Source organism: Pseudoliparis swirei, chromosome 8 (genome assembly GCF_029220125.1).
Source record: "Pseudoliparis swirei isolate HS2019 ecotype Mariana Trench chromosome 8, NWPU_hadal_v1, whole genome shotgun sequence".
NCBI lineage: Eukaryota > Metazoa > Chordata > Actinopteri > Perciformes > Liparidae > Pseudoliparis > Pseudoliparis swirei.
This window is the reverse complement of record NC_079395.1, coordinates 3,347,679-3,368,255: the sequence shown is the minus strand read 5'-3', so window position 1 is coordinate 3,368,255 and position 20,577 is coordinate 3,347,679. Positions and strand designations below refer to the sequence as shown.

Sequence of the window (20,577 nt, the reverse complement as noted above, 5' to 3'; positions counted from 1 at the left end):
TCTGGTCAAGACTTGCGGAGGACGACTCGTAGTCTGGGAACACAGCCTTTGACAATGCGTCATGAGAACAGACCATTCTTGTCGAGCTTCTGCCTTTTTAAAGAAAAGAAAAAGGTATAAAAGTTTTAAAAAGTCGGAGTCATGGACAAAAAAGATTGAACCTGCAGGTGTGAAACCCTTTCATATGTATATTGTACGACACACTTGAAAACCAACGCCCACGGCGTTCCTGTCACAATGCACAGAAGGTGAACTTCGATTGCGTGTTCAGAGACGAGTGAAACAGTTTCCTCTCTTCTCCACCGGCTCACCGTTAGCAACACACCTTCCAGATGGCGTGAAGGGGCCTTCCAGTCATTTTAATGGCCTTGTGTCAAATAGCTTTTATCCGTTTCCCGCGATGTAAACAGTGGTTTTAAATCCACCGTCGTCTTTAAATAGCCTCCTCCCCAAAAAAAAAAAACGTGGGGTGATGGTAACACCCAGCGTTACCATCGTAACTAAAACATCTTCAGCTTGGCCGAGATTAGTGGGCTGTTGTTGGCGAGATGTGTATAAAAAAGCTTTATGTATTTAGGTTTGCTTCTCTAAACTTTGAGCGTCTGTTATCAAGCTCCTCTTTTATGGAACCAGCTTCCAATTTCAGTCCGGGAGGCAGACACAGTCACCTCGTTTAAGAGTAGACTTAAGACCTTCCTCTTTGACAGAGCTTATAGTTAGGGCTGAATCAGGTTTGCCCTGGTCCAGCCCCTTGATATGCTGCTATAGGCTTATAGCTGCCGGGGGACGTTTTAGGATGCACTGAGTACCTATCTCCTCTTTTTTCTCTCCTTAAGGATGAATTTTCATCTCTCAATCACACGTTACTAACTCTGCTTTCTCCCCGGAAGTCCTTTTGACTTTACGTCTCATGGGGTCATCGGACCCTATGAGACGGCATAGATCCTATCTGCCTGATGGATCGTCTGGGTCGTGGAATTCCTGCTCATGACTACGCCACTGTCCTGTTGAGACTCCGCCCACTCCTCCTCCCCACCGCCATCTGCCTGATGGATCGTGGAGGTCTCCATCGTGGAATATGCCTACTATGAACTATTCATACACTCTGTCATATTCATTGAATGTATTTTAACTCTAAATCTGTCCTTCTGTACACATTACATCTATTGCATCTGTCCATCCTAGGAGAGGGATCCTCCTCTGTTGCTCTCCTCCAGGTTTCTTCCCTTTTTTTCCCCCTGAAGGGTTATTTGGGAGTTTTTCCTGGTCCGATGTGAGGTTTTGGGGCAGGGATGTCTATGTGTACAGATTGTAAAGCACTCCGAGACAAATTTGTAATTTGTGAAATTGGGCTATACAAATAAACTGAATTGAATTGAATTGAATTGTACCATAAAGTGCCGGAGGGCTCTCGGGCCGAGAGGGAAGGAGCGTCTGGCCGGGTCAACGTCTGTGACCTCTCGTGGCGGTGAGTTCAGGGGCCTCGGAGTCTGTTCTTCTCACACAGCGGGGAAAAATAAATGTCCGCCGACAAAGCAGCGGAAACTTTTTGGAAGAAGAACTACGGATGAATCCCCCCCGACAGGAATGTCATCTTCAGCTCAGAGTATGTCGACATTTTAAGATTTTAAGGTTGAAAAAGTTAAAGCGGATTTGAAGATTTACTCCATAGGATCCAAATAATTTTTTATGGAATAAAAAAATTTCTTCATTTAAAAATGTGAGATTTAAAAAAAAGGAAAAAGAGATTTAAAAATATCTGAAAATATACAGTAGTAAGTACATTATGTCTGAACTCGTGAGCTCATTTATTTCATTTAAATGCACTTCCCATATAGTAAAACTGCTACTTTAACTTTGTTTTCAGGGAACATATTTTCTCCCACATTATATTTGTATTCGATAAATCAAATTTAGAGTCGGCATTAAACTTTCACCAGTGTTTGTGTCCCGTGTTCAAAAAATGAAAAAAAGCAAGATACACCACTTATTTTACCCCAAAACATCCTAAACTGAGTTATTTTTAAACAAACGATGTAACGTTGATGTCCACACAATTATGAAATGGATAGAAATGTTGATATGAAGCATTACTTTTAAACATTACATGTCATTTATCAGACGCTATCCAAAGTGTCTTATGATAAGTGAATTCAACCATGAGTACAAACTCAAAGTAACGTTTCTTCAAGAAAGACAAATGACAAAAATACCATAAGAAAGTAAGAAATTAGTAAAATGTAGAGATGTTGATAGGAACCATACTTTAGGTGAAAAACGTAGAAGTTCAACGCATCGGCATTTTTGCAGAAACTTCCAATGCCGACAGTTCGATTGAAGAAATAAATATAAAAAGCACAAGTTCTAGCCAAATCAAACCCTTCCATACATTATAAAATCAATTAATATGTAAGTACGGTATATTTATTTTATTTATTTTGCACTTATCGCAGACAAAAGGGTCACAAAGTACAGGAGTGAACTAAAATAAATTGGCAATAATAGGCTTAAAGCATTTTAAAAAGTGCAATACTCCAAAAAAAATACAATAAAACAAATAAGAAAAGAAAAAAGATGTTTATAAAAATTCTTCATTGTAATGTCGTCGTTGAAAGCAGGCAGAGTTGGGACTGTAAATGGGGGGGGCGGCGCCCTCATTTGCAGACTAAGTGCCATTAGTCGGCCGTCCACATTGACATGTTTACGGGCGTCTCGCCGCCCCTCCCCCGGCTGGCGAGCCTTTGACGGCGCTATCTCGCAAATGAGGGCTCTCGCAGCTGCAATCCGCGTCAACCGCCGCGCTAAACGCACCTGTTGTCAGACTTATTTGAGGTGAGATAAGGTTAATTACGTGCTTTATCATCGCCGAGTGACATACCTGGAGTTTGTTCAGGGGGGGGGGGGGCCTCAGGAATGCCATTCAGGAGGTGTAGAGCTCCTCCAGTGATAAGCGAGTTATAATAATACAAAAATAGCATGCTTCGCCTTGCCATAATTCACTGGGAGAGAGTCGAGTACAGATTAGATGTAGAATGGATGTATAGAAGTGAGTGTGTGTTGGGATGATGCAACACACGCTAAAAACATACATCATAAGAACATGCATCATATTATGGGATTACTAGTCGTAGCATCAGTGTTATAATTTAAAAGTAACACAAGGAGACGTTTAAGTAGTTCAGGAAGAGGAAAACGTCGTTATGTTACGTAGTTTAGTTGTTTAGTGGAACGTATTAATTTCTCTAATAAAGAGTAATCTTAAAATAACTGTTTTGTGAATATGTTTTTGTTGTTGTTGTGGTTTTTGTTGTTGTTGTCGAGGTGTAAACGAGAAATATACATTTAAAATATCTGTTTTGCGTCCACCTCATACTCTATGCTACGTGGCATACGTTGTGAAATGCTAACATAGCAAAGATAACAACAACAACAACAACACTACTGTGAGTTAATAATAAGAGCTTTGGGAGAAACTTTATGTAAGTTACATAACAAGCGATCAAAAACTTTTTAGTTTTTTATTTTAAATTTATTTAACCAGGAAATGTCTCATTGAGATAAAAAATCTCCTTTACAAGAGAGTCCTACTGCAGCAGGAGCACATCACACCAAGTGTCAGACTATACAACATAAAACAGTGACAGACAATATTTTTAAAAAGAAAGATAATTGAAAAAAAGAAAGATATATATATTAAAAAGAAAGATATAAGTTGGGTTTAACACGAACATGGGTCTCCTGGGTGAAAGTCGTGTGTTTGCATCCCCCCCCACCCCCACCCCGCTCTCTGTGGACATTCTCGTAATTACAACACGAAACATTCACACCACGTAACTTTCACTTCATGACTTTTGCAAAAACATAAAAATGCTAAAAAATATATATATTATATATATTACACTTTGACACTTTTCCCTACTTCCTTTGTGAGATAAAAAACATACACACACACACACACACTCTAAAGCATCCACAATCAATATCGAACAATGAATATGAGCTATTATATTAGCTCAGAGAATCAAACTGATTATTTTATTGTTTATATCTAACATATTTAACCTTCTACGACCAATCAAAAACATCCACAATGAATATAGCACACCTAATATTACATATTAATATTAAAGTGTTGGTAGTTTATTATTGTTCCAGGTTTTACTGACAAACAACATGAATTATGGGTAATGTTATGGAAGTTCCCCCCTCCCTCACGCCCCCGTCGACCCACCTTCACCCCAATAACTCACGCCTGTCTGTTTGAGGGAAGCCTGTTGATGTGTGTGTGTGTGTGTGTGTGTGTGGGGTGGAGGCCGCCACGTCGTCCGGGTCGAGGTCGCCTCGTCGCCTTCGTGTGGAATGTGTCGATCCTGCGGGGACCGACACACGTGCACCTCGACGCCGACGACCTTCACTTCTATGTCTGAAGGTGGAACGAGAGAAATTCACGAAAAATCTGATCTCACAAACCGAGCGCTCAGAGATCCGCCCACGGGAAGGGAGGGGGGGGAGACAGAGAGAGAGAGAGGGAGAGAGATGGAGAGAGAGAGAGAGAGAGAGAGAGGAGAGAGAGAGAGGGGAGAGGGAGAGAGAGGGGAGAGAGAGGGAGAGAGAGAGAGAGAGAGAGGAGAGAGGAGAGGGAGAGGAGAGAGAGGAGAGAGAGAGAGGAGAGAGGGAGGTAGACTGAGGAGAGAGAGTAGAGTGAGGGAGAGAGAGGGGAGAGAGAGGTAGAGTGAGGGGAGAGAGAGAGGGAGAGAGAGAGGTAGAGTGAGGGGAGAGGGAGAGAGAGAGGGAGACTGTTTACCTTCTGTACAGATGTGTGTATTTGTGTGTGGGATGGCTTTCTGAGTGTGCGTCTTCCTGTGTGTGTGTGTGTGTGTGTGTGTGTGTGTGTGTGTGTGTGTGTGTGTGTGTGTGTGTGTGTGTGCGTGTGTGTGTGTGTGCGTCTTCCTGTGTGTGTGTGTGTGTGTGTGTTAGTCTGATGTGATGTCTCTTACCTACTGAGGGAGACGAGGCCCCTCTCAGCCTCCAGGAAACCAGCCTCTCCTCATTCGTGTGTTATTCTAAATTTCACTTCATCTGATATCCTAAATGTCTTTCCCAGCTCCGGCGCTCCGGAGCGCTCGGAGGAGGAGGAGGAGTAGGAGGAGGAGGACAATAGGAAGAAAAAAAGAAAAGAAAAGAGGGGGCCAACAGGTTTACCAGCGGTACAAAGAGAAGACGAGGCCGCTCCAGAAGAGGAAGCATATCTAAGCATATCTAATCTGATCTAATAATAAGTGTGACAGAGGGACACGGAGGTCCAGTGGGTTTGACTTTGATTCAAAGTATTAAAATACTTCCTCAAAAATGATCTTCCCTCTGAAGATCATTGGCGAGGCAGTTTCCTTTGTTTGGGAATGTCGTTGGTTGGAGACCGAGCTCCGTGACTTCATGATATCATGACGTCATTGCATCATGACTTCATGACGTCACGGCTTCATGACATCATGTAATCATGACGTCACGACATCATGATGTCATTGCATCATGACTTCATGACATCACAACAGCATGACTTCATGACATCACAACATCATGACTTCATGACATCACAACATCATGACTTCATGACTTCACGACGTCATGACATCATGACGTCATGACGTCATTGCATCATGACTTCATGACATCACAACATCATGACTTCATGACATCACAACATCATGACTTCATGACTTCATGACGTCATGACATCATGACTTCATGACGTCATTGCATCATGACTTCATGACATCACAACATCATGGCATCATGACTTCATGACATCACAACTTCATGACGTCATGGAATCATGACGTCATGGCATCATGACATCACGACATCATGACGTCATTGCATCATGACTTCATGACATCACAACATCATGACTTCACGGCATCACGACTTCATGACATCACAACATCATGACTTCATGACATCACGGCTCTTCAAGAACGTCATCAGGACAGAAAGAGTGTCGACTAACTGTCAGGAAGACTTGGTTTTAATGGTTTTAAACATTTAGAAATGTGTCCGATCAAACAAGTCAAGAATGTGATATCTATGTTGTTACTTCAGAAAGACCTCAAAACAACTCCCACTCGGTCCGACTGCGTGCGTCTCGACCCTAAACAGAGGTCATTTGTTTTAAACGACCTGTGACACACACACACACACACACACGGCGCAGCAGAGGTGCAGCGCGTCACCTCTGCAGAAGGCCGAAACACTAATGGAACACTAATGGCTTTCAACATGGCCACTCTGCCTGCCCCCCCCCCCCCCCCCACCCGCCCTTCATCACGGCCCCTCATGAATCCTCTGGTCTGTGCGTCGGCGTCGGCGTTGGTGTCTACCGCGTAGAAGACGTCACCGCCTGTAATTATAAACACGGTAAAGCTGCGCTTGAAGGCCTCCGTGATCATGACGACGCGGGAGGGACAAGAGTCAGTTTAGAGGTGGGGGGGGGGTGCTCGCTGCGACACCCTCAATGGGGGGCTGTCGCCCTCCGAATGTAAACTAGAGTGTGCGTCGGGAGGGGGGCAAGGGGGGGGGGGCATCAGGGAGGCCAGGAGAGACAAATGGTCCGACTGTGGCATCTGGTTTGGCACACGGGAAAAGAAAACCCTTTAATTATGACAACTTAGAGCTCCCTTTCCTTTCTTTTTAGGCCCTTTTCCCAACATCAACAGCATTTTCTTTGTGTTAAATCAATAACTCTGTCAAAATAAACAACTTAGTTTTATTTTTATTTTTTTATTTTTATTTTTTATTTTTTTAAATTTTATTTATATTATTTATTTTTAGTTTATTTTATTTTATTTTTTTATTTTATTTTTTTTTATTATTTTTTTTATTTTATTTTTTTATTTTTATTTATTTTTTATTTTTTTTATTTTGAAAATGTCTATCTTATTATCGTAGTTTTGCTCAAGTTAATTCATTCACAGGCCGACACCTCCGCATTATAATACCATAATATATAATAATGTCTTTTTAAAAATAAACCTTTGTGTTCTCAGTAAACGAAGCGTTTGCTCTCAACTTAGTTTTGGTAGAATTTGTTGTTGCATCGGCAATAAAGAAACGACAAAAATACAGTTGTTAAACAAAACTACGGTAAAATAAGTGGACTTTCACAAACGGAGGAGTCGCCCCCTGATGGCCATTAGCGAGAATGCAAGTGTACGTTCAACATGGGAACATTGACAATAAAGAAAACTTTGAACTTTAAGACATGTTTAATAAGGTTTGTTTGATTCTGTGTATTCTTCTACTTTCATACGTATCCCTTCAGTATTCTGACGTTCTGCCGCCACCTTGACTCAACTGGGGGTGAAAAGCAATTTGCCATCAACAGTTTCCAGAAACATCTTTTATCATATTTACCAATGTCCACGGCCTTCAGCTTTATTATACTAAAAAGAATAAAGAATATTCTAATAATAATGTACTAGCGGGGCTGTGTTCTCCTGGAGTTCACAGCCTGCTCCTGGTGGCAGGAGGTGGAACTGCATATAAAGACTTATATTATTCATCTGCACAAAGTCATGAACTCTGATGATAGAAATATAAACTTCTATTCCTTTCATTATCTTTTGGCCTTGTGCGTGTTTCTTCAGCCCTTTTGGCCTCCGGGATACATTTTTCATTTCGTAACAAAAGTGTCAGGCCTTATATCTCCTTATCTCCTTTCCTTGTTTCCTTTCTCTGGACTTTAGCCAATACTTTGGTCATAAGTTAAGATTATCTCTCTCTATTTCAACACGTGTGTGGGTAGAGTTAGTTCGGGGGGGGAGGGGGGGGAGAAGGAGAGAGAGGGAGGGTGGGGGGGGGGGAGGGAGGGAGGGAGAGAGAGAGAGAGGGAGGGAGAGAGAGGGAGAGGGGGGGGATCTTCAGAACATATAAGCCTATTTTATATTTTAGACCTCTTATAGCTCTTATCTGTCACAGCTTAGAATCTGTGTGCGTGTGTGTGGGTGTGTGTATGTGTGTGTGTGTGTGTGTGTGTGTGTGTGTGTGTGTGTGTGTGTGTGTGTGTGTGTGTGTGTGTGTGTGTGTGTGTGTGTGTGTGTGTGTGTGTGTTGGTTAAGCAACCTGGCTGTCATGATCCACCCCGGCAGCACAGACTGATTGGAGGGTTGTGTGTCCCTGTTTGCTCTGGTTAATGAGCGGAAGGAAGGTGAGCCAATACAATACACACACTCTGTCAACACAAGGGTGTGTGTGTGTGTGTGTGTGTGTGTGTGTGTGTGTGTGTGTGTGTGTGTGTGTGTGTGTGTGTGTGTGTGTGTGTGTGAGTGTGTGTGTGTGTGTGTGCGCCTGCTGTCAAGGGTGACTGCGTTAAGCCTCACATCCCATCTCAGGCTGATTAGTAGTCGGTCTTTAAGTAAACAGGCGGGCTAACTGCGGCGGAATCTAACCTGAAGGAAGGAAGGGAGGAAGGGAGGAAGGGAGGAATCCTTCATCCATCATTGACAAGGAGCGACGAAATGGACACACACATGACCGGGAACTTCAATTTCCTCCGGTTGTGGCCAGAAAATGAAAAGACTTCCACTCGATAACAATAATAACTCTCAAGAAGAAAGGAAATAAACTTCTCACAAAGTGAACCTGAGTTTCTCCTTCGAAAGAAAAAGAAAATAATTGAAGTTTCGAGTCAGATTTCTGTCCAGAAGAATCCTCATAATCCACCAGATCAAATGACAAGCTCTGTGGATCATTACATATGTATATCCCCCCCTCCCAAAATGTTTGCTTATCACTCCCCCCCCCCCCCCCCCCCGAAAGTACATAATATATGTAAAAAATACATTTTTATGATACCCCATGATACCTCATGATACCCCATGATACCTCATGATACCTCATGGTACCTCATGATACCTCATGATACCCCGTGATACCTCATGATACCCCGTGATACCTCGTGATACCTCATGATACCTCATGATACCCCATGATACCTCATGATACCCCATGATACCTCATGATACCTCATGATACCCCATGACACCTCATGATACCCCATGATATCTCATGATACCTCATGGTACCTCATGATACCTCATGATACCCCATGATACCCCATGATACCTCATGATACCCCGTGATACCTCGTGATACCTCATGATACCTCATGATACCCCATGATACCTCATGGTACTTCATGGTACCTCATGATACCTCATGATACCTCATGATACCTCATGGTACCCCATGATACCTCATGACACCCCATGATACCCCATGATACCTCATGGTACCCCATGATACCTCATGATGCCCCATGATACCTCATGATACCCCATGATACCCCAAGATACCCCATGATGCCTCATGATACCTCATGGTACCTCATGATACCTCTTAATACCTCATGATACCTCATGATACCCCATGATACATCATGGTACCCCATGATACCTCATGATACCTCATGATACCCCATGATACCCCATGATACCTCATGATACCTCATGGTACCTCATGATACCTCATGATACCCCATGATACCTCATGATACCCCATGATACCCCATGATACCTCATGATACCCCATTATACCTCATGATACCTCATGATACCCCATGATACCCCAAGATACCTCATGATACATCATGGTACCTCATGGTACCTCATGATACCTCTTAATACCTCATGATACCTCATGATGCCCCATGATACCCCATGATACCGCATGGTACCTCATGATACCTCATGATACCCCATGATACCTCATGATACCTCACGGTGCCTCATGATACCTCATGATACCCCATGATACCTCATGATACCCCATGATACCTCATGGTACCCCATGATACCTCATGATACCTCATGATATCCCATGATACCTCATGATACCTCATGGTACCCCATGATACCTCATGATATCCCATGATACCTCATGATACCTCATGGTACCTCATGATACCTCATGGTACCTCATGATACCTCATGATACCTCATGATACCTCACGGTGCCTCATGATACCTCATGATACCCCATGATACCTCATGATACCCCATGATACCTCATGGTACCCCATGATACCTCGTGATACCTCATGATACCTCATGATACCTCATGGTACCCCATGATACCTCATGATACCTCATGATATCCCATGATACCTCATGATACCTCATGATACCTCATGATACCTCATGATACCTCATGGTACCTCATGATACCTCATGATACCTCATGATACCCCATGATACCTCATGATACCTCATGATACCCCATGATACATCATGATACCCCATGATACCTCATGGTACCTCATGATACCTCATGATACCCCATGATACCTCATGATACCTCACGGTGCCTCATACCTCTTGATACATCATGATACCTCATGATACCTCATGGTACCTCTTGATACCTCATGATACCTCATGATACCTCATGGTACCTCATGATGCCCCATGATACCTCATGGTACCCCATGATACCTCATGGTACCTCATGGTACCTCTTAATACCTCATGATACCTCATGATACCCCATGATACCTCATGATACCTCATGATACCTCATGGTACCCCATGATACCTCATGATACCTCATGATACCCCATGATACCTCATGATACCTCATGGTACATCATGATACCTCATGATACCTCATGGTACCCCATGATACCTCATGATACCCCATGATACCCCATGATACCTCACGATACCTCACGATACCTCATGATACCCCATGATACCTCATGATACCCCATGATACCTCATGATACCCCATGATACCTCACGATACCTCACGATACCCCATGATACCTCATGGTACCTCATGATACCTCATGATACCTCATGATACCCCATGATACCTCATGATACCTCATGATACCCCATGATACCTCATACGAGTGAGAGGACCACGGGCATCCTACAAGGAGGACAAACATGTCAGAGCTCCACAGCACGCCTCAGTAACTCTGTGAGAACCCCCCGCCCTCTCCTCCTCCTCCTCCTCCTCTCCCCCTGCCCCTCCCCGTGGTGAACTGTGAGAGCCCTGGGAGAGTCTGTGGGTCGAGGCGAGACGGGAGGTGAGATAAAGGAGCGGCCCGGAGAATGCAGAAATGGACTTCTAAACAGATGCAGTCATTCCATTTCCACCCTTTAAATTTGGTATGCAAGGGGGGGGGGGGCATGGGGGGGTATTAAGGGGGGGGGGGAGGTAACTCTACACCCGCTATCGCCGCTGCACACAGAAGGCGGGGAGGCGTAGTCGACAGTTGGTGGCTGAGGCCGCCGGGTCTATCGGCCGTGTTAATCAATACGGGTTCCACTCGGACAGACAGCGATCGGGGTAACCGATGCTCGGCCTGCAGGAGGAGGAGGAGGAGGAGGAGGAGGAGGAGGAGGAGGAGGAGGCACCTGTTTCCTCCAGACTTTCACCTTGCGGCTCACAGCTCGGCTGGAGGCCCCTGCGTGAGCGCGGGAACATCTGAGTTCCATCGCCAGGAGGACGAATAATGAAGTACAACTAAATGGAGACTGTTTGCCTAAATTATATTCACGTCTCAATCAGCATTCCTCGCTAAGCTACGCGCCATAATATCGTAGATATCCCCCCTACAAATATGTAGATGTAGAGTCCAGAACGCCCCGATGGAGAGTCAGTCGCTCCACTGCCACGAAGATAAAGTGGCGTAGTGGTAGCGTGATGCTGTGTGTATCTGAGCTGTGGGTTGTATAGCAGACGGTTTACAGGTGAGGCTCCATGGACCCGTTACCACCGGAGCGTCTGCAGCGCTTTAAACACGCTCACACTGCAACGGTGCATGTTAAGACACCAATAAAACAGTAGCCATGTATATAGTTTTATTATTTTAAAGTAACAGAGTATATATATCTGAAGTGTTACTTTTTAATTTATATATATAATCTGTTACTATTTTATTTTTTATGAATACAAATAAAAACAGATTGTCATATATATCATATTATATATCATATATATGACAATCTGTTTTATTTGTATTTTATTTTATTCATATCTATATATATATAGATATATAGAGATATATATACTAAATATATAACAATCTATTTTTATTTTTATTTTATTTATAAAATTATATATAAAAATTTAAAAAGTAATATATATAGAATCTGTTACTTGATTTTGTATACATAATTATATATATATATATTTATATATAATATATATTTAAAAAATAAGAGATTCTAGTGTATTTTTATATATATATTTCATATTAAAATAAAGTATATACATATTTTTTTAATATATATATTTTGAATCCGTTTTCAAACTCCCAAATCTGAGCTGTTGATTGTTGCAACGGGAGAAAGACAAAACAAAGGTGATAATGATGTTGTTGCTGTTGGGTTTGAGTGAAGTGTGTTTTAAGAGGATCAGTGAGGCGAGAATGTTTCTCTCATTGGAGTCTACAGCGGCTTCATGAATAAAAACCGGTGCCATCGCAATCCGTCATAACTTCTTCTGACAGTCCAAACCCGCGTCGTCACGCCGACGCGTGTCACATGGCGTCTGTAAAACCAGCACGTCGCGTTCCCATCGCCGGCGAGCGAGCCGGAGACGATGAACAGCCTCCGAGTCCTGGGAATGATTGACGATCCCAACCTTCCCTCCCCAAAAGACACAAAGCCAGATGTTGATCCAGATGGAAAGAGACTTCAGACGTCCCAGTTTACACAAACACCGGATTGTTTTTGTCTGACTCGAAGACAACGAGTGCAAAGAGGAAGCGTCCAAGAGTTTATCTACAAACACTTTATGGTGGTTACCAGCTTCACAAGCGCCCTAAAAACTATCCCCCCCCCCCCACACACACACACACACACACACACACGACTGGGACCCCTAGCTGAGCTCAAGCAAGCATCCTTGAGCAAACATTGGCCTTTGGGGCTAATTAGTTCTAATTTAAAGCCCGCGCGTTAGAGTCCGGGCCGCCGGTCTGACAGACAGCCCCGGCTCCATCTGAAGCCCTGTGAATCCAATAAGACGTGCGAATGACTTTAATTAGTGCTATCACAACGCCGCTATCTGCCTTATTTTCTTTCAGGCTGAGCCCCCTGAAAAAGTGTTGACACACACACATACACACGCACACACACATACACACACACACGCACACACACGGGCCTGTTTGTGGGGCCCGGTGGTGCGTCGCAGTAATCGGCGGCCCAGCATGCTCGGAGTGAAACATTGGTTTACACAAACAGCCCCTCCCCCTCCCTTTTACACCAAGACGACCCCCCGCTGTGAGCTAACAAGAACACATTAACCTCCCTTACCACACACACACACACACACACACTCCCCTGTATTCCCCCTGCATGCAGACATATTCTCATAGTGTCACACACGAGCGTGTACGGACGACATCGTGCTGCTCGGAGACAGGAAGTCCTTTTTCCGCTCGCACTGGACCGTGAATGACGGACAGAACCGGACCGGTGCCCCCCCACACACACACACACACACACATACACACACACACCCTGTCCGGTGACTTTCAGAAAAAATGCTCATCTCCAAGAGGCCCACAGTGATTTATTTTTCTCTTTTCTTTAAATAAACGTAACGTATGGCGTGAGCATATTTCTAATATTTTGCACATAATTTAAACGCCGTCGACGATATTGAGCGACATTAACTCCGTTTTGACATTTTCTGTGTGTGTGATTACCTGTAAATGCCCAAATGTTACTTTATACATCCAAATTGCAAGAAAATAAGAAACTAATGCCTCAATACCTTTTCTATATGGACGGAGACATATTTAAGATTCAAGATTTAAGTTTTTATTTGCCATTTGTGCCTCTAGACCAACAGTCCAGACCCACTGGACCTCTAGTGCAGCGCGCCGAGTCAACAGTGTAGAAATAACACAATAATAATAAAGAAAAAAATACAAAATATAAAAGAATACGATAAACAGAAAGTGGTAACAATAAGTGTGCTTGTCTGTAGAGTTTTAAACTACAGATCGTAATAATATGTATGTAAAATATAAACTAAAGTAAAGAATGACCTATAGAAAGAAGTCAGGAGTGCATTCGTAATTTAAATGTGCATCGTGATGCGTTCAGGCACATCCTGTATCTGCCAGACTCATAAGTCATGTTAGTTTACTCGCCCGCCGTCTGTGTGCTAATTACATTTCTCCCTAATGTATCTATTGTATGATAACGACCCCTCCCCTCCCTCCTTCCCTCCCTCCCTCCCCCCTCTCCTTCTCCGTGTTTGTAAAGGCGCGTGCGTGCGTGCGTGCGCGCGCACGCGTAGCAGAGACAAAGTGATGATAATAACCCTTCCTCCAGGGTGAACATTTTTAAACAAACACCTAATAGAAGGAGCGCTTGATTGACTTGTTCCCCCCCCTCTCCTCCCCCCTCTCTCCGCCCATGCCGGGGGGGGGGGGGGGGGGGGAGTGTTCTACGCTCCGCTGGTATATATAAAAACACAAACGCACCCACCAGAGGCAGAGCACGCAAAGACAGACCCGGAGCAGAGAGAGAGAGAGAGGGGAGTGTGTGAGTGAAAGTAAAGCGCTTGTTTTTTGGGGGACACAAACTCTCTCCGCTGCCATCTCCCTTGAGCATGACTCCCGCAGCATCCCTGGATTAAACCGCGCGCGCAGCCGACTTGCTCGGAGCAAGTTCGCTGGCACTTTTTTTTTCTGTCGTGGGAGAGAAAAAGAAAACGCGCACGGTGGTGGAGGAGGAGGGGTAACCACCGCCATGGAGAGGAGCATCCCGGGATGGTGCGCGCTGGTCGCGGCCGCCCTCGTCCTGCTGCACGGCGCGGGCTGCATGGCGGCCAAGGAGCTCCAGTGCCAGGAGATCTCCGTGCCGCTGTGCAGAGGGATCGGCTACAACTTCACGTACATGCCCAACCAGTTCAACCACGACACGCAGGACGAGGCCGGCCTGGAGGTGCACCAGTTTTGGCCCCTGGTGGAGATCAAGTGCTCCCCGGACTTGCGCTTCTTCCTGTGCAGCATGTACACGCCGATCTGCCTGGAGGACTACAAGAAGCCGCTGCCGCCGTGCAGGAGCGTGTGCGAGCGGGCCAGAGCGGGCTGCGCGCCGCTCATGAGGCAGTACGGGTTCCCGTGGCCGGACCGGATGAGGTGCGACCTGCTGCCGGAGCAGGGCCACCAGGACACGCTGTGCATGGACTACAACCGGAGCCAGACCACCACGGTTTCCCCCGTGGTGGCGAAGCCCACCAACCGACCCCTGAAGCCGTACAACCCGAGGAAGAAGAGCGGCTACGGCCGCGGCATCCCCGGGAAGCACAAGCCGGCGGCGGCGTCTCCGTGTGAGCCGGGATGCTTCTGCCGCGCGCCCATGGTGCCGGTGACCGGCGACGGACACCCGCTGCACAACCGCGTCCAGACGGGGCAGATCCTGAACTGCGCCGTGCCGTGCCACAACCCGTACTTCACCCCGGAGGAGAGGACTTTCACCGCCTTCTGGATCGGCCTGTGGTCGGTGCTGTGCTTCATCTCCACCTTCGCCACCGTGGCCACTTTCCTCATCGACATGGAGAGGTTCAAGTACCCGGAGCGGCCCATCATCTTCCTCTCCGCCTGCTACATGTTCGTGTCCGTCGGGTACATCGTGCGGCTGATCGCGGGTCACGAGGAGGTGGCGTGCAACCGGGAGAACGGCGCGGAGCACATCCACTACGAGACCACGGGTCCCGCGCTCTGCACCATCGTGTTCCTGCTCATCTACTTCTTCGGCATGGCCAGCTCCATCTGGTGGGTCATCCTCTCCCTCACCTGGTTTCTCGCGGCCGGCATGAAGTGGGGCAACGAGGCCATCGCCAGTTACGCTCAGTACTTCCACCTGGCCGCCTGGCTCATCCCCAGCATGAAGTCCATCGCGGTGCTGGCGCTGAGCTCCGTGGACGGAGACTCCGTGGCCGGGATCTGCTACGTGGGCAACCAGAACTTGGATAACCTGCGCGGCTTCGTGCTGGCGCCGCTGGTGATCTACCTGTTCATCGGCACCATGTTTCTGCTGGCCGGGTTCGTCTCCCTGTTCCGGATCAGGAGCGTCATCAAACAGGGGGGCACCAAGACCGACAAACTGGAGAGGCTGATGATCCGGATAGGTGTGTTCACGGTCCTGTACACGGTTCCGGCCACCGTCATCGTGGCGTGTTACTTTTACGAGCAGCACAACAGACAGACGTGGGAAATTACGCACAACTGCACGTGCGCGGCGGACCCGAGCCGGCAGCGGCCGGACTACGCCGTGTTCATGCTGAAGTACTTCATGTGCCTCCTGGTGGGCATCACGTCGGGGGCCTGGATCTGGTCCGGGAAGACCCTGGACTCGTGGAGGACTTTTTGCACGCGCTGCTGCTGGGGGAGTAAAGCCTCCGCGGGCTCCATGTACAGTGACGTCAGCACGGGGCTCACCTGGAGGTCCGGGACGGCCAGCTCCGTGTCCTGCCCCAAACAGATGCCCCTGTCCCGGGTGTGAACGCTTCTTGCGTCATTTGGCACGAAAGACTTTAAAAACCAGCTCACGTGAGCTCTTCATTTGGTAAATTATTCAAAAGCCAGTTTTTAATTTAAAAAAATACAACTTCTGATCACGTGCACTCCCCCTAATGTGAACGTTTGTGTGTGTTAAACAATCTGCTTTTATATATATAAAAGTTATATAAGATCAGTTTGGACTTAAAGGAACGCGCTCCTTCCTCCTGACGTCCATGGGGTTTGAATAGTGTGTGTGTGGGGGGGGGGGGGACTAATTGTGTCGGGATTGTCCATCAGCGTGTTGTAATTAGCACATTAATGAGCGCCTAATGGCTTCTCTTTAAATAATGAGGCTGTCTGAGGGGGAACAATGTACCTTTTGCACGAAGAATGCGGAGCTTACCCCCCCCCCACACACACACACACACACACACACACACCACACGCACCCCTTGTGGATGAGGGGATGCTTCTTCTTCTTGTGTGTCTCCACGTCCGTTATTAATCGATGCCTTAATACTGTCTCTCATACGGGTTGCATCAGCGCGTAAAGTGTATATTTATATAATTATTGGGTAAACATATATTGTATATATATTGTATATGAAAATTTACGAGATTGTAAATATGTATAATTTCCACTTTGATAGAAGAACATTTTATTTTGAGAATAAAACCAACTTTAAAAAAAAAAGGGTGTCCAAGAGTTTGTTTTGAATTTTGTACACTCAAAAAAATATATATAAACAAATATAAATAAACAAATATATATATATATTTGTTTATTTATATTTATTGATATAGTTTTATATATACTTATTTATATTTATTTATATATACTTATTTATATGAATATGTTGCTGTGCATGATGTATAAGAAGAAGAAAAACGTGATGGCTGAGTTATGACATTCATAGATTATGTTACGTTGCCTTCAGGGCCACGTGGGATATGACAGCTTTATCAAAACCTCCCGGGTGTTGCCAGATGCACGTGCTGTGAGACGTGAGTAACAATCATGGCAACAGGGCCACGACAGGTGGTCCCCCCCCCCTGACTCCTGTCTGTTAAACCCTGATCCAGGCTTAAGGTGTCACGCTTAACCACATTTTAAAGTTAAGAATTCAACTCGATGTCTTCCTTTCTTTAACGGGTGGACCACTGCTAATGAAGAACATCACTCTTCTGTTTTCCCCGCGTGTTAATCAGCTTGTTTCACTCATTTTATCAGAAAATAAGTTACATTTCGCTCCAAAAAAATGATAGAAACTTTTATAATCAATTTCTGCTTCAAATATGCTGATTGCGCACGTGGAGAGTTACGTCACCTGTTGGTTATTTACAACGTGGAGAGGCCTCAGGCTTCTCATTAGAATGTCAGACATGGGGACCGCGGGCCGAGAGCCTTCCGCTCGTGCGTAAAGGTAATGAGGCCGGCGCGTGCGTGTGGTCCAATCATCGAGCCTGTGCCGCTCTCTGAACCGTCGCGGTCATTTGAACTCTAATGAAAGGTCCGCGCGTAAAGGCAGCTCGCGCGCCGGACTAATGTCTGTTTTAGGAAATGTCTGCATTCCTCCGCTGTGTGGAGAAGACTCCTGAGTGACGTCATGATGGACGCGTCCACAACTCACCTCAGACTCTGGAGGAGAGTCCGCAGAGAGCTGGACCACGTGGTCGTGTGCCGCCACCTTGTGGCCAAAGGACGTCCAGCAAGCGAGGCGCAAACATTATGAATCACACAACTCAGTACACACGCACACACACACACACACACATCGTGTTTAGAGGAGCGTTCAATCACCAACACACGTATGTAAATTCAATGCTGTGGGATATACTATATTTTGTTGTCTATGTGTGTGTGTGCGTGTGTGTATGTTTTTGTGTCTTTGTGTGTGTGTGTCTATGTCTACATGTCTGTGTCTGTGTGTGTGCGTGTCTGTGTTTTTGTGTCTCTCTATGTGTGTGTGTCTGTGTGCGCCTTTGTCTGTGTGTGTGTGTGTCTATGTCTATATGTCTGTGTGTGTGTGTGTCTTTGTCTGTATGTGTGTGTGTCTGTCTCTGTGTATTTGTGTGTGTGTGTCTGTGTATGTGTGTGTGTGTCTATGTGTGTGTGTCTGTGTGTGTGTCTGTCTCTGTGTATGTGTGTGTGTCTGTGTGTGTGTGTCTATGTCTATATGTCTGTTTGTGTGTGTGTGTATGTGTGTTTGTGTATGTTTTCCCCCATCATCAGCTCTTCGTCTGCTTGTTAACCATGAGAAAAGTTAGCTTCCTCTTCCAGTGGTGTGTGTGTGTGTGTGTGTGTGTGTGTGTGTGTGTGTGTGTGTGTGTGTGTGTGTGTGTGTGTGTGTGTGTGTGTGTGTGTGTGTGTGTGTGTGTGTGTGTGTGTGTGTGTGTGTGTGTGTGTGTGTGTGTGTGTGTCCCCTCCAGCAGAATAAAGGTCAACAGAGGAAGTGGGTTGAGAGGTCACGGCCCGCTCCGTCTCCCTCTAACACAAACAAGGCGTCGGCCTTCAGAGAAGAGCGAGCGATCCCATTGGAGGGATTCAGAGCCGCCGGCTCCTCCCCCTATTGGTCGGGGAGGTTTCTGAAAGCCATCTTTGTCTGGGGATGTAATTAGCCGTCTGACTCCGATTGGTTTGGAATAAATCAGGCTGAGAGGAGGTCACGCTGAGCGTGTATACAACGCTGGGTGGTTTGACTAATCACAGCGAAGGGCTGATTAACCACGCAGCTCTAAGGCTAAACATCCTGCTCACGGCCTCGTGACGGACAGGTGACCTCACCGCCCCAAAGCATGCTGGGATCAACGACGAGACGTGACTACCAGAAAAACGGATGTGTCCATCGCAGCAAGAGAATGTAGCGCTAACTATTCACACAGAGTTTATATCCCTTTTTTTAAATTAATAAGAAGCATTAAATCCATTTGAATGAAAAGTTTTTCATCACGCTGATTCATGTCCAAGTTCTTCAATATTTTTTTGCTTTTTTTTCCTATGTCATAGAAAGGGAACGTGACTTAAAATCCCAGATGAGAGCCTCGGGAGTGAACTTAAACACGGCCACTGAACTAAACTTAAAAAGTAAATAAATAACCTTTCTTTGCCTAAAATTTAATTAAATGTTTCTTACTTATAAAGGGTTTAACACATGGACATGAACTCATTTGTTTTGGCTGAATGGCAAAATACTTAACTTACTTATGTTCATTACCAAAACTAGGGGCATCCATTTGTTTACATGTAAGAACTTTTGGTTAGAAGTTGTTATTTTTTATTATTTATTTAAACCTTTATTTAACCAGGTGAGTCCCATTGAGATTTAAAAAATCTCTTTTTCGAGGGTGACCCGGCCGCAACATAAGAAACACATAGTTAGAAACAAAAAAACACAGAACAAGACGAGTTAAAATAAACTAATAGTTAAGAGACAAAGAGACATACACTGTTATAAAAAAATATTCTTAAAAAAACCCCAGCATGAAGCTGCGTAGAGCCGAGAGAAACTGAAGAGTCAGGTGAGAGATTATCTGTGGGTTCAAAACCACGGGCAAGACGCAAGTAGTCGCATAAAAATATTCATCATCTGGGCTTTAATATTGCAGTTACCATGACAACGGGTAGGCTGTTCATTATTGTTTATGTTCTTGGCGCTGTGAGCGCCGCGAGTGTAAATAACCAGAGTCATTATTACTCTGTATGTACAGGTGGGTCAATATGTATTTAGAAATACCTCAGAGACTCATCTCACGTGCTTTGAGTGACATGTGGAGGTGAGAGGTCAAAGGTCATGTTGGGCATTTCTGGCATTTCTCTGCAACAGAGGCACCAAAAAAAAGGGAAATAAAAGTACAAATCTGCCACGGCCTGCGTCTCTGGAAGGTTCGTTCTTCAATGTGAGGAAACGACCCAGAGGGAGCAAAAGAAAAAGCTTTGAAGAAAACAATGCTATTGATTTTTTTGGGGGGGAAGAGTGGCATCTCCACCTGCTCCGCTTTGAGCTTTGATCATCTTATTATAATCTGTGGCCCCTTAAATCCTCCGT

At 45.3% G+C, this 20,577-nt stretch overlaps 1 protein-coding gene across 1 annotated transcript; it reads left to right on the top strand.

Moving 5' to 3' along the window:
• Positions 1-14,583: 14,583 nt before the first annotated feature.
• LOC130197907 (frizzled-8-like) lies at positions 14,584-17,212 on the top strand. The gene has a single exon (XM_056420884.1). It carries the CDS (start codon positions 14,775-14,777, stop codon positions 16,530-16,532), a length of 1,758 nt encoding a protein of 585 aa, XP_056276859.1. The 5' UTR covers positions 14,584-14,774; the 3' UTR covers positions 16,533-17,212.
• Positions 17,213-20,577: the final 3,365 nt, after the last annotated feature.